This window comes from Trichoderma asperellum, chromosome 2, assembly GCF_020647865.1.
Source record: "Trichoderma asperellum chromosome 2, complete sequence".
In the NCBI taxonomy this organism is placed as follows: Eukaryota; Fungi; Ascomycota; class Sordariomycetes; order Hypocreales; family Hypocreaceae; genus Trichoderma; species Trichoderma asperellum.
Genome location: NC_089416.1, coordinates 3951933 through 3965008, shown reverse-complemented (window position 1 = coordinate 3965008; position 13076 = coordinate 3951933). Strand labels below are relative to the sequence as shown.

At 49.1% G+C, this 13076-nt stretch overlaps 5 protein-coding genes across 5 annotated transcripts; 4 read left to right on the top strand and 1 right to left on the bottom strand.

The window, feature by feature from the left end:
- Positions 1-315: 315 nt before the first annotated feature.
- Positions 316-2007, top strand: TrAFT101_003614 (uncharacterized protein; the record flags this gene model as incomplete). The annotated part of the gene is made up of 3 exons (XM_024898827.1): positions 316-340; positions 402-1291; positions 1354-2007. The coding sequence occupies 3 exons, from the start codon at positions 316-318 to the stop codon at positions 2005-2007; spliced, it is 1569 nt and encodes a 522-aa protein (XP_024766627.1).
- A 1183-nt stretch (positions 2008-3190) lies between these two features.
- Positions 3191-4183, top strand: TrAFT101_003613 (uncharacterized protein; the record flags this gene model as incomplete). The annotated part of the gene is made up of 4 exons (XM_024903182.1): positions 3191-3277; positions 3360-3498; positions 3579-3744; positions 3805-4183. 4 exons carry the CDS (start codon positions 3191-3193, stop codon positions 4181-4183), a joined length of 771 nt encoding a protein of 256 aa, XP_024766628.1.
- Positions 4184-6241: 2058 nt separating this feature from the next.
- On the top strand, positions 6242-7708 carry TrAFT101_003612 (uncharacterized protein; the record flags this gene model as incomplete). Its single annotated transcript, XM_024898837.1, has 3 exons — positions 6242-6663; positions 6750-7064; positions 7135-7708. The coding sequence occupies 3 exons, from the start codon at positions 6242-6244 to the stop codon at positions 7706-7708; spliced, it is 1311 nt and encodes a 436-aa protein (XP_024766629.1).
- A 1277-nt stretch (positions 7709-8985) lies between these two features.
- On the top strand, positions 8986-11653 carry CCT3 (T-complex protein 1 subunit gamma). Its single transcript, XM_024898971.2, has 6 exons — positions 8986-9221; positions 9357-9423; positions 9491-9699; positions 9868-10458; positions 10520-11157; positions 11246-11653. The coding sequence occupies exons 1-6, from the start codon at positions 9197-9199 to the stop codon at positions 11336-11338; spliced, it is 1623 nt and encodes a 540-aa protein (XP_024766630.1). The 5' UTR covers positions 8986-9196; the 3' UTR covers positions 11339-11653.
- Positions 11503-12940, bottom strand: TrAFT101_003610 (uncharacterized protein). The gene has a single exon (XM_024903183.2). The coding sequence runs from the start codon at positions 12347-12349 to the stop codon at positions 11714-11716; it is 636 nt and encodes a 211-aa protein (XP_024766631.1). The 5' UTR covers positions 12350-12940; the 3' UTR covers positions 11503-11713.
- Between the last annotated feature and the right edge of the window lie 136 nt (positions 12941-13076).

Below are 13076 nucleotides of genomic sequence, written 5' to 3'. Positions count from 1 at the left end.
CCCGCAAAGAAAAAAAAAAGGAAAACAACAAAAAGGAAAAACAAAGAGTGCCAACTATCTTCAATCGGCCAGGAGTATCCACTGCCCAAGAGCACACCCATAGTTGGATTCCCAAAGCACAAGGGAAAAGGCTGCTTGGGAGAAGTACATCGGTGTCTGCCAAAAGAGCTCTTCTTGAGCATCTAGGCGAGCTTTACTCGGGCACAAGTGGCATCGCCGGTCTCTCTCTCATCCCCCCCTCACGTGGCCCCTGGGTCCAGTAGATCACCCGATAAACCCTGCCAGATAGTCTCCTAGACGAACCGCACTGGCTTGATGCATTCAGCTACAGCTTTGGAGTGTATGTAAGCGCCATGACGACCTCACTTGAAGCTCACGCTGCTAATCCTTACACGTCACAGCGTCGCCCCACTGCAGGCCGAGTCCAGATGGACGATTTATTGTGACTCTTAGAGCCTCTGGGATTATTGTCCGCTCAACTGAGACCCTGCAGGTCACTAATGCTGTGACACTCTCGTTTGGTTCCGGCTCTCCATTTGCCTCCTCAGCCGCAGGTACTAGCTCGACTAATGTACCTACGCTGCTGTGGGCTCCGTCGTCTACCAAGTTTCTCGTTTCTACAGCTGATCAGCTGGATGTGTTTTCTGCGCTTCGTGGCTCTGAGTTCCACGCAACAGTCCGCAATTACAGCTCTATTAGTGGAAAGCCTTCCTTCCTCCAGTTCGGGGCTCGAGACGCCGAAGTTTTGATTTGGTCGGCATCTGGCTTAAAGCTTGTAGTTCTTGATGTGTGCAGCTCAGGGGTGGTTGAGATCTCGAGTCCAAAGTTCCATCAAGCTGCGTCCGCGTCACGAGGGGTGTCTCTTCGCCCAGGAACCGGGCATCTGGCATTGCTGGCCCGCTCTGGTGGCAAAGATGTCGTGAGCCTTCATCGCCCGGCTGATCGGCAAGTGCTCAAATCATGGTGTCCGGAGACACTGGACGCCCAAGGCCTCGAATGGACCCCTGACGGCCGGTGGCTTCTTCTCTGGGAGTCAGCTGCTCAAGGCCATCGCTTGCTTCTCTACACGGCTGATGGCCAGCACTTCCGCACCATTACAGCATCTAATCTGCTCAAGGGTCCGGACGCTGACTTGGAACTGGGCATCAAAACCTGCCAACTGAGTCCCAATGCAGAACTGTGTGTCATTGGAGACTACAGTAGAGATGTTGCCATTCTTCATACGCAGTCATGGAGGGCACAACTGAGACTGCCTCATCCTGCCTCCATCACACCGAAAGATACTCTTCAGGTGAGATGATACATTCAGACAAAGTACATATGAATTGTTCTATAAACTAAATTCCATCTTAGGTATGGCAAGAGCAAATCGGAGCTGAGCTTCTTCAAGGGAGGACCACCCACACCTTTGTTAGGGCCACTCAGATATTGTCACCCCCCGGATCTGCTACTGAACATGGCGCCCAAGAAAGTAAATCCGGCTGCTCTATGGCAGCCTTTGACTCATCTTCGACCCTCTTGGCAACAAGGCTGGACGACTCGCCGTGCACCCTGTGGATCTGGGATGTTGTTGCGGCTGAACTCAGAGCTGTCCTGATATTCCACACCACTGTTGCCTTTCAGTGGCATGCAAGCTCTCGCGAGCTCCTTCTAATTACTTCGCAAGATCCAGCGCAACAAGGAGTGTCGTTCATTTGGGATCCTTTATCCAATGGACCTACGCCTCTTGTTCCAGAAATTTACCTCCCTGAAGTAAGGGCGGCGGGAAAAGCACAGGTTGCGTGGATCAACCGCGAGACTGAACTGCCAGTGTTGTTCGTCTCTGATACCCAGCACTACCTTTTGTTGTCTCCGTCAGGTGCCAGCCAGGGCGCAAATCCTTGGCAGCAAGCCGCCGTAAGCCACGACAATAGTGAATTTCAATACGGTAGCCCAACATCAAATCACTACGCGATGGATGACGAAGATGAAGTTATGGATGATACTTTTTCCTTTAGAAATGTCTAAATCGCATACTATTGTTATTTCAGAGCCAAAATTGCCAGTCTTGATATGGAAACCCGCTCTCGTTATGGTTTGTAAATATCGACCGAGAAACATCCTGCCAGCATATACGTTACTGCTGTCTAATTCGCAACACGCGGACAAAAGGCATTGCGCACGCCACCCAATTCTGCGGTATCAGGCCCCTGCTGTGTGGCGTTCTGGGTGCCATGGGGGTGATGGTAAGACCATGCAATGGTACGTTGGTACGAGGGGTATTTTGTATAGCCATGGGGTGTTAAAAAGAGAGAGAGACAGAGAGAGATTCATGCTTCTTCTTTCTCTACTTTAAAGGTGGTCTGGATAAAACAGCCCGAAACAAGCCACTTGCCAAAAAAGCGACTCGCAGAATCATTTCCTTTGCGAAGGGCCGAATATCGCGCTCTAATCCAAGTCATCGACAACCGACGCTGCCGTCTCATCTACCGAGGCAGATTACTCTGCTAATAGTCAGCCTGGCCCCTGGGACTAATACCCTTCGCAAGGAGAAGGCTTTCAGCCACGATGGCAGTACCAATCAACGCTCTCCTCGCCAACCTGAGAAGGTCTGTCATATCTCATACAGACCACGAGTTGAGATTAATGAAAATACTCCTTAGCATGAATGTATGTATAAGATTGTATCACCTCAGCCTATTAAGGCTGGGGTGTTCCCCGGTAATGTATATGCACATAGCGTAGTTCATTGTCGTGTGAGACAAGGACTAAGGTACGATAGCATGAGGCGCATGGGCAGATCGCCTTACCGGGGTTATGAGCTAAATTTCGGCCGCGTTTTCAAGTGTTGCATTAGCGATCAGATGCTACATTGACCTCTGGGCCTTTCGGCTTGAATGTGGACACGAGAGTACATAAGGAGGGTGATGTATTGGATCAGTCATCTGGCAGCGAGAGAGTATACTTATGTGTCTGCATATATGATCGACAGCTAACCTAATGCTTGGCATCTATCTGATAAGCGGCTTCTTCCGGTTTGATGTGACGAGAGTTTAGTGAACTCCTCTTTGCTACTTTATGTCAAGCGCGTCTACCTGAACGTGGAACTCTATAAATAACACGGTCTCTCCCCAAGTGAAAGCAGCCAAGCTCCCAACGCTGTCCCTCTTCACCTCTAGCTTATAGTCTTCACATCTCCTCTTATTACAGCATGGCAAACAGAGATATTTGTCCAACCACACTAATCGAGGTAAAGCCGGGAGACGAAACTGGCATTTATCACATTATCTTTTGCAATGTTAGTAACGAAGCTGAGCTCCTTAGTCTCCCTTCTTCACCTCTACTCCAAATTGACGCTTTCTAACTGGACCGACGACTAGTTGCCGTTCAAAGCAACATGGCAAGAGTTGAAAGACTGGCTTTCAGAATCCTGCGCTATTGACTTTGTTGAGATCTTTCCTGTAAGCTGTTCAGGATGGGTCTGTATCCACGGCAAAGAAAAATTTGAAACAGTGTTGGGTAAGTCGCCGCCGAGGGCTGGAGTATAACCATCTAGATTAAGTTATTCATCGCTAATCTTTCTCTTTTTGGGTGCTTAGCGTATATGAAAACCGAGTACTTTAAAGGTCGACACCTCATCTTTGATGATAAAAATAAATCCGAGCCTATTAGGATTAGAGTCAGAGTAGCCGGCCCAAAACCAAAATATGCCGAGAAATATTCTTGCTTGATGGAACGAAGCCAGGAACGAAGAGCATCTTCGAGGTACCATGGTCTACAGATATAACAATATGATTAGTCTTCTAATAAGTTCGTGAAAGTTAGGAATGAGGCGATCTATGCCGCAACCACTGCTGAAATGACGGCATTTACCGATTTCATGGCTGTTTTGCTTTGTATAGCAACTCTATACAAACCTCCGCCGGCGCTGTATTATCCACCGGCGCTCACATTTCCTGGCAACGAATGGGACAATTATCATGGCATGAGCCCCTGCGCTCCTTGTCCCATCTCCGGTGACATGATTCCGACGCCGCCCGATTCCCCAGAAGGTGGGCTGCATGAAAGTGCCGCCGCCGGCGGAGACGAGGATGACAAGGACGATCAGTACTACCTGGGCGAGATACAAGGTAATGCGAGGGAGAGGCGTGCGCAGTCCGTGCCGCCTTCTTTCAGGTGGGCAGGAAATGAGACGTCAGAGTAAGATCCGGCGTGTGGCTTGATTGAAGCAGCGGCCCCTGTTTTTTCTGTCTCTCTTTTCTTTTCTCTTACTTTCTCTTTCGTGGTTGCCTTTTGTCTTGAAAGCGGCAACAGGGGTTTGAGCAAACTTCATTTGCGCATTGCCTAAGCTAGACGAGGCTGCAGCTCGAGTTTTCAGCTGGCCTTTCCATTCCTTTCCCTTCCCTTCCCTTCTACATGCACTCTGCCTTCGCCTTTCATTGGCTAGCCATTATATTCATTCCATTTTCTTTATCTTCTACCTTTTATAGCTATGAATACACATGGTATCTATCCTTTCAATCTCTCCCTAGCAAATCGGCAGATGCCACCTTTACGCCCATATCCTTCCCTTATTTCGAGATCTCTGTATTCATAGCACTGTAACCTATGGGTTGCTATGGCTGTGGGCTTGTACAAATATAAATTGCAGAATTGCAGCAATATCATTGTGTCCCATATCAAGTAACATAACTGTATAGAGCAGAGAAACAGAAGTAAGGCTCTGTTTCACCGGCGCAGAATAGTACTAACGTGCGGAGGCATGAGCCCTCTCAGAGACAATGTCTCTAAGCTTGCTTGCTACGCTTACAGGGCTCTCGGGAGTGACCCGGCTCTGACCTGCGACGGTGGCTGTCAATCAATCTTGATGGAGAGCGTGTGCATCAAAGCTTGTTGGGAGGGGGGGTATTGTTTGGCCCCCCGTTCGGTGAACAGACTGAAAGATATCATTGGCAGGTTCGTAATAAAACCTTGGCGTTCTACACTATCTTGCTGGAGAGTGTACCTGCAGGCCAATGAAGTAAGATGTCTCTCTACCTAGACATATCAAGTTCTTTCATATACAAGATGAACACAGCTATAGCATAAGAGCCCACCCGCCCTCTACTTATTTTCTCTTGTATTATTTTCTCGCTGGCCTTTTGAAAATTAGATTCATACAACCCTTTTGTTCTGGTGGCTTATTTTTCAGCTCCTGCGGAGCAGATAGGCTGCTGCATATACATGTATGTAATCGTGTTTTTGTTCACGGACGCAACATGTGACTGAATCGGAGCGGTGATCGGTAGTCCTTCGCAGTTGTGGCTTTAGGACATGCATTATCATATGATCTAAGAGCCCAAGTGTCTTAATATGTATGTTTTACTAACTTCATGTTATTAGTAGTTATTTACGGTGGGTGTGATATGATGTCTAAGTCTCTGTTGGTCTTTAGTGGTCAGAGCCTGATTTTCCAGCACTCAGCTTTTACATGTAACCGCTGGGTGCGAAGAGCAGCCGTAGTATGAAGAAATATTATATTTACTCTGAACAAAAAAAAAAAAAAATAACGGAATTGAAAATTTATTATTATACAATCCATTTTGCTTTATAGCTGGGCTTGGTGCTTGGTCGATGCTACTATTGTGTTTGTTTTCTGACGTCGAGTAGAACTGCGCATTTAGCTAGATGATAGAGTTCAGGTAGAAGCAAATCATCCAGCATCCATCAATGTAATCTCGCTTCTATAGACCGCTAAACCAACTCTCCCTTGACTCGCTAATTATATCAATCGTAATCCGTTCAATGGTAAGCGAGAGATCCAATATGCAAAAGGTAGCATCATAGGTTCGCAGTCTCCAAAATACATATGGACTGTTCATTGCCTTCGTTTTAGGTGATGTGCCAGCAGTTCAACAGTTGTTCATGCAACTGATGATTTAAAAGAAAAATAAGATGACTGCAGCGACTGATTATCTGTCATTTGAAACATCAGAGTACCTACAAAAAGAACAAAAGACACCCTCTCCAATAGGGTATCGAATGCTGGCACTTAGCTGGCAGAGCCGCAACCCAATGCTGAAGTGAATCAATGAATTTTGCCAGTTGCTAAAGCTCAACTGACTCACGGCCTCTTTGGTTGTTTGTTTGTTTGTTTCTCTTTAACACATAATAATTCACGATGTTCAAAATTAGAATTATTCATCCTGTAACAACCATCATCTTGATATCGAGTCAGTCATCGCCCGCCATATTTAAACCGTACAACACTGCCTTCGACACCATGACGAAGCATGCTTCAGGTTCTCATCTCGACTATCCGAGTGCCAAGAAGAAACGCGTGTCAGATAATTCAACCGGACAACTTATTCCAATAGATATGGAGAGGACAGGAACGTCGGTGCGAGAGAAACTTCTCAAAGGCATCGCTATTGGCTTTGAAAGGGCTCAGAATCAGCAGCAGCAGCAAGGTCAGCAACAACAAGCAGCTCATAATAGCCAAAGCTATTATGAAGTAGCTACATTACAAGACGCTTTGGACAAAGAATTCCATGTAAACCCGCGCATTCTTCAGAGCATAAACTCTCCATCACAATCCCCCAAAATGATGTTTCCAGAGGAAGAAGAGGAAGAGTATCAGGAGTCTAATCCTGAAGAACGAAGGGAGATTGGCATACACCACTTTTGTCGCAGAATCGACCAAAGGTAAGCTGATTAAAATTTTGAGGATGAAACAAAAAAAAAAAAAGACGACAACAACAACGAAATCTGACACGTGCTGGCATATATAGGCGGAATACAAGTCGAAGACTGCAGGCAGTCATGAGGCTTTCAAACAACACCGCTTTCGTGCCCACTGGCGTGTCTCAAGCTTCAGCTCAACGTGGCCCGGGAGAAGAAATACGCCTCTTTCTACATTCAGCTTGCCGCAAATACGGCTACAGGAAACTTGAACTGGATCTGCTTGGATTCTTGCATATCAAGGTTTCCCACGATTTTAAGGGTGAGCCGCTTGGTTCTGTGCCCATGCCTGCTACTGCGAGGACTGGGCTCCGCGTGGAACTTGACGCAAAAGATGGGGGCCTGGCAATCTATGAGTCTGACGTGTACGTATTAGCTTTTTTTATTGTTGGATTATGCAAGTTGAAGAAACTAACAAGGAGGAAACTATCTTAGACCTGACGAACTCGGTCGTGTCACCACGTGGTTGTGGCTCAAGATTTGCAGGCCATTGGCAAGCAACGAGCAATCAAAACGCTTTCCCGCGCCAGATATGTCTACAGACCAAGAAGCCTGGAACATCGTTGCGATCCCCAAGTCTCAAGTGGAGGTGTTACGCGACGAATGGTTTCAACGTCATGGTTCCAGCGAAATGACAAATGGGGACTCCGTCATGGAAGATGCAGCGCCAGGTTCGGTCCCACAGGGGGGGAACTTTCAACCGAAGAAAAGATCAGTAGCCATGCGGTATAGTCGTGATGGAGTACCAAGTATGGCGTGTTCGGACGAGAAGGGTGACGTTCATTGGGCGTGGTTCGATTTCCGGCCGGATCTCGACGACTCCAAGTGGGAGGTGATACAAGATGCCATGACGGCCAACTCGTGTTTTATCCATGCATTTTCGAAGCCTGGGGTTGGGTGGGTTACTGTTCTCCCCGAACGGCCTGATCAGCCTAAACGATCTAGTGGTGGTGGCGATGTCAGGAGGTCTTCAAGACTCAAGCACGAAGTCCATCTGGAGGATCGATAGTCGTATTATTGGATAGTATTGCTTTGGCGTTGTTGGCTTTATAATACCTCTGATGTTCTTCGTGGATCCATTATAGAATATGGATACACTCTGATATTTTGGGGGGGTCTTTCCATAGTCTCGCGCCAGGTCTGCCGAATCACGCAAAGAACTCGCCTTGGCGGCTGGCTTCAGGATTATCCATGATATCGACGACATTGTGTTTCTTGGTTATGAAGACACCCGTCAGACCCTAGTAAAGCGTCGAATAGGCAATGGTTCATTATGGATCCCAGCAATAACTCTTGGCTTCCATTAGAAGTTTCAGAGAGTTCACGTTTCTATTCCGGTTTTTCTTCTAGCTCTAGCTGTACTTTAAATTCTACTTCTAACTAAATTATGATATCCAACCTCTCGCATGAGTCGATGTAACTTATTAAATTGGTCAGTGCAGCTATTACTGCACCGCGGATATTGACGCTGCCGACGAGGACGATGTAACCACGAGACGAGTACGTGAACTGGGGTGTCAATGACGAAGTGTCTTTTTCCTAGCTTCTAGGTTTAGATATTACAATATATCAGAAACCGTAGTCTTGAATTCTGATTGCAGCAATTTACGGGCCACATTTTGCAGATTCTTAGGCGTCACATTAACCCATCTGTCATCCAGCGAGCTGCAAGCGGTAGAAGCAAATGACCAAGTCTAGGATACGGGCATACGTCTGCTGTGGACTTGAATATCGTCTGAAACATAGCGCTCCAGGCTCAAGTACCGTAAAAATTGACATTATAGAATGCTGATGCAGAAGATTCTGCGCATACTTGATCAGTTTGATAGTACACTTTCTTTATGTATGCCTGGTTGGGCAAAGAAAGAGCTGGTATGGTATTTTGATTGGCTCGTTAGGCTTGGGGCACCGATGACAAATGTACGGTTAGGAAGTTAGGAGAAGCTAAAGGTACTGGTACTTGGAAGGGGGGTATCAAGTAATCGCCATCTGTGATATCTACTACAGGATGTAGCCACAAAACAATATCTGCTTTATGTTTACATGGCAGCAATCTTGCAAAGCAGTACTCTATTTTTTTGTTGTCTATTGGATTCTTTTTTTCACAACTGGGATTGGGTTCCATGTAGGCACCAGTATAATGTCCAGCGTGGGGCAGGTCCAAGTACCCGCTACTTGTTGCCCCTTGGCGGGCCGGGTTAACATTGCACCAGATCCTTTTGGCAGCTTCCAGCACAGCAACCTTGCCTGAGCTGGCCAAACTGCAGCCTCCCCACCAAGCCCGCCAGGCATCGTGGGAACTTTTCTAGTGCGCCCCTCCAAACCACCGCCTTCCACAACCTCAAAAGCTGCCTCGAGCCTCTGCCGGTCCCTTGACTCCCGAAAGCAGCTGTTGGAGGCGTGCCGAATCTGATCCAAAGCTCCTTTTAGGTGCTATCTCCTCATTCTACCACCAAACCCCCATTTTATCCGCTCGCGAAGAGAAACAAAGCCCATCATGCAGGCCCCTGTGTTGGTTATGAGTGTGTATACCTGATGTCTATCTTGCCAATCTGCCGGAGCGGGATCGCTAGATTCGTCTCAGCAGGCGGATCAAGGCGACTCTCGGCCTCTTGCAGCTGAGCAAAGTGTTTGCAAGCTAACGCATTGTCTCGCAGACACCAATAGTGGTGAGAGGCAGACCGGACGGAGAGCTCAGATGTCAAACATTGCTGCCGCCAAGACGTATGTTTCTGCTCCTGACAACTTCATCAAGCTGCACGGCCCAACTGACTCGGTGCTTCTAATCCAGGGTTGCCGATATCATTCGATCATGTCTCGGCCCCAAGGCCATGCTGAAGATGCTGCTCGACCCCATGGGCGGTATCGTCCTGACTAACGACGGCCACGCTATCCTCCGAGAAATCGAAGTCTCCCACCCCGCCGCCAAGAGCATGATCGAGCTCAGCCGGACACAGGACGAAGAGGTCGGCGATGGTACAACTACTGTAATTATCTTAGGTATGTCAGGCTCTCGCTTTAGGCTCTCGCTTTTCCCACTTCTCGCAGATAGTGGTCCGGCGGATAAACGGGGGGGAGGAAAAAAGGGGGAGAGGAGGAGGAAGGGGAGGAGAAGAAAAAGGAGGGGCAAGCTGAAGAAATAGAAGAATTGATGCTGACTCGATATAGCCGGTGAGATTCTGGCTCAAGCTCTTCCTCAACTCGAGCGCAACATCCACCCCGTGGTCATCATTTCCGCTTTCAAGCGTGCGCTGAAGGATGCCATCGATATTATCGACGAGATCTCCCTGCCGATCGATGTCAACGACGACGAGGCCATGGCCAAACTCATCTCCTCCTCGATCGGTACCAAGTTTGTCTCTCGATGGATGGACCAGATGTGCTCCCTTGCTCTCAAGGCCGTGCGAACCGTTACATGGGAAGCTGGCAATGGCAAGACCGAGGTAGACATTAAGCGATATGCGCGTGTCGAGAAGGTCCCCGGTGGCGAGATTGAGGACAGCAAGGTTTTGGACGGCCTCATGCTCAACAAGGATATCACGCACCCCAAGATGCGCCGACGCATCGAGAACCCCCGAATTGTCCTGCTGGACTGTCCTCTGGAGTACAAGAAGGGTGAATCACAGACAAACATTGAAATCACAAAGGAGGAAGACTGGAACCGAATTCTGCAAATTGAAGAGGAGCAGATCAAGATTATGTGCGATACCATCTTGTCTGTTAAGCCCGACTTGGTCATTACCGAAAAGGGTGTTTCTGGTGAGTGACTCGATGGATAGCCCTCGACTTTCCAAGGAACTGAAGCTGACCACTCCCTCAGACCTGGCCCAGCACTACCTAATGAAGGCCAACGTTACAGCCCTTCGCCGAGTACGTAAGACGGATAACAACAGAATAGCCCGCGCTACGGGTGCTACCATTGTCAACAGAGTGGAGGACCTTCAAGAGGCCGACGTCGGTACTCGATGTGGTTTGTTTGAGATTGAGAAGATCGGTGACGAGTATTTCACTTTCCTCACCAAGTGCGAGGACCCCAAGGCCTGCACAATCCTGCTTCGTGGCCCCTCAAAGGATGTTCTCAACGAGATTGAGCGAAATCTTCAGGATGCCATGGGCGTTGCCCGAAATGTCATGTTCCACCCTCGGTTATCACCTGGCGGTGGCGCAACCGAGATGGCCGTCTCTGTCCGACTGGCTCAGAAGGCCAAGGGTGTGGAGGGTGTCCAGCAGTGGCCGTACAAGGCTGTTGCTGACGCACTGGAGGTGATTCCCAGGACGCTGGTGCAGAACGCCGGCAAGTCCCCAGTCCGTGTGTTGACCGAGCTCCGTGCCAAGCAAGCCGAGGGTAAGAGCTCATATGGTGTCAACGGCGATACCGGTGCCATTGCGGACATGAACGAGTATGGCGTGTGGGAGCCTGAGGCCATTAAGCTGCAGAGTCTGAAGACTGCTATCGAGGTATGATTCCATGATGTCCAACCGGCACTTTATTCCCCCACTTTTTTCCAAGTAGAGCAACCCATGCTGACTTTTGTGTGATTCTTAGGCCGCCTGTTTATTGCTAAGAGTAGACGATATTTGCAGTGCTAAGACGATGCAGCAGGGTGCCGCTCCCGGAGTTGGAGGCGGTGATGATTAAACGAGCTGGAGTTCTGTATAAGAGTGGAAGAGGGGCAGAGACAGCCCTGAGAAGCCTCGATCTAGGCGGACGGCACGCCAGGTTTGCTTGGAAAGGCCGTACCCTATTCTAGCCCTTGGCTAGGATTGAAGTGGGAGCATTTTCAGACCAATCTAAAAGGGGACCAAAATTTTATTTAAAAAATAGACTATGGTATTAACTAAGGGCCGCTGAAAAAAACAAAAAGGCGACGCATAGATCTATGAAATAGCACTCTATACGGGTATCACTGCTTCTATCTAGTATATTATTACAAGTCACCACCTCTGGCTGAGAAAGTGTTGAAAGAAACAATTTCGTAGCAACTCTCTCGTTTGATTTCTCTCGTTCTTCATTCTAGTCATCGTCGTGGATGACAAGTCCAACAGGTTCTGAGGCTGGTTTCCCATCGCCATTTCTCTCGGCCCCGTTCTCGCCCTTGTTCAATCTCTCACTTCCTTGAGGACCTCCATTTGATGTAGCCTCCGCCGACGTCTTGTCGCCGTTTCCATCGGTATCCTTTGCGTTGTCGCCATCCCCCCCACCTCCCTTGCCCTTCTTTGCCTTTCGAGCTTTAGCCTTGTCCCTCTTCTCGCGATTCTTCCTCGTCCTCTCTTCGTCTTTGCGATCTTTTTCCGCCTTATCCTTTTCAAAATCGACCTGGTCGCGCTCTCTCTTGACCTCCTCGTCCATCTCCCTTAGGCGCTCGTACTCTCGCCTTCTAGCGGCCTTGTAGACGTGGAACTCGCCGGAGCCGGCACCAGCACTGGAGCCCTGGACGTTGCTGACAATCTCGGGAGGCGGAGGCCGCCGTCTGCCTCCTTCGAGGGAAGATACTGGCGGAGGGACGCGGATCTCCTGGTCGGGTTTGGCGAAGAGGGCGTCGACAGAGGCGGCTTGGGCGGAACCGGGGGTGAGGGCGCGTCTCTTGGTCGGGCGCTTGGAGCGAGGGTCGGCGGAGGTGGGGATGGATTCGGGGCCTTCGGCAGACATGGTGGATGTTTTATCGACTGATTGGGCGGTTTAAGGCAGTTTTTGTTGTGGTTGCGGTGCAGTTGAGTACCCAGATGGAGGTCGGTGCGATTGCGACGTGATGTGCGACGGAAGAGAGAGACGAATGAGCGATGGAGAATGAAAAGTCGAAGAGGGAAACTTGTTCAACGAAAAACAATGGCTCAAAACGTGATGCGCCAAACCGGGAAAATGAATTGGTTCTGCACGCCGCAGCGCTGATGTCAAATTTGCCTTGGTGAGAGAGAGGCTTTGGAGTTTTACAGAGTCATCCACGCTTGAGGCTGGCGCTGCCAAAAAAAAATAATTCTCCAGCGCTACCAAACCGTGTAAGCCCAAGCTGCACTGCTTAAACAGGGCACTAAACCAAGTGCAGCAAGCAGTACGGAAAGCCTTGGCTGGGAGGGGCAGCGCCGGGTCCATGTACAGTAAGTAGCATTGACGGCTTAGATGCGATGCCATGAGCCGAGATCTGGGCGATTGTGCGTTGCCTGAACGGGATAGAGCGGTGACAAACAGCATCGGAACAGGTCCAGAGAAGTGACGGCCGAGGGTTCATTGCAAATCACAGAAACGGACGGGAACTCCCCGAAACTTCCATCCGAATGTTCTGGCAGGTTGAGAGTCAAGCGGGCTACAGTGGCGGGAATGCTCTGGCTGCGCCACACGCTCCTCGCTCTTCAGCCTTCCTGCTTTCTAATCAGCCGTT

What these genes read in the sequence shown, in the direction of transcription:
- CCT3 (XM_024898971.2), top strand. Translation starts at nt 9,197, where the DNA reads ATGCAGGCCCCTGTGTTGGTTATGA. An exon ending in AACTACTGTAATTATCTTAG is followed by an intron (nt 9,700 to 9,867) that starts GTATGTCAGGCT and finishes GACTCGATATAG; the next exon opens with CCGGTGAGATTCTGGCTCAA. An exon ending in TACCGAAAAGGGTGTTTCTG is followed by an intron (nt 10,459 to 10,519) that starts GTGAGTGACTCG and finishes CCACTCCCTCAG; the next exon opens with ACCTGGCCCAGCACTACCTA.
- TrAFT101_003610 (XM_024903183.2), bottom strand. Translation starts at nt 12,349, where the DNA reads ATGTCTGCCGAAGGCCCCGAATCCATCCCCACCTCCGCCGACCCTCGC.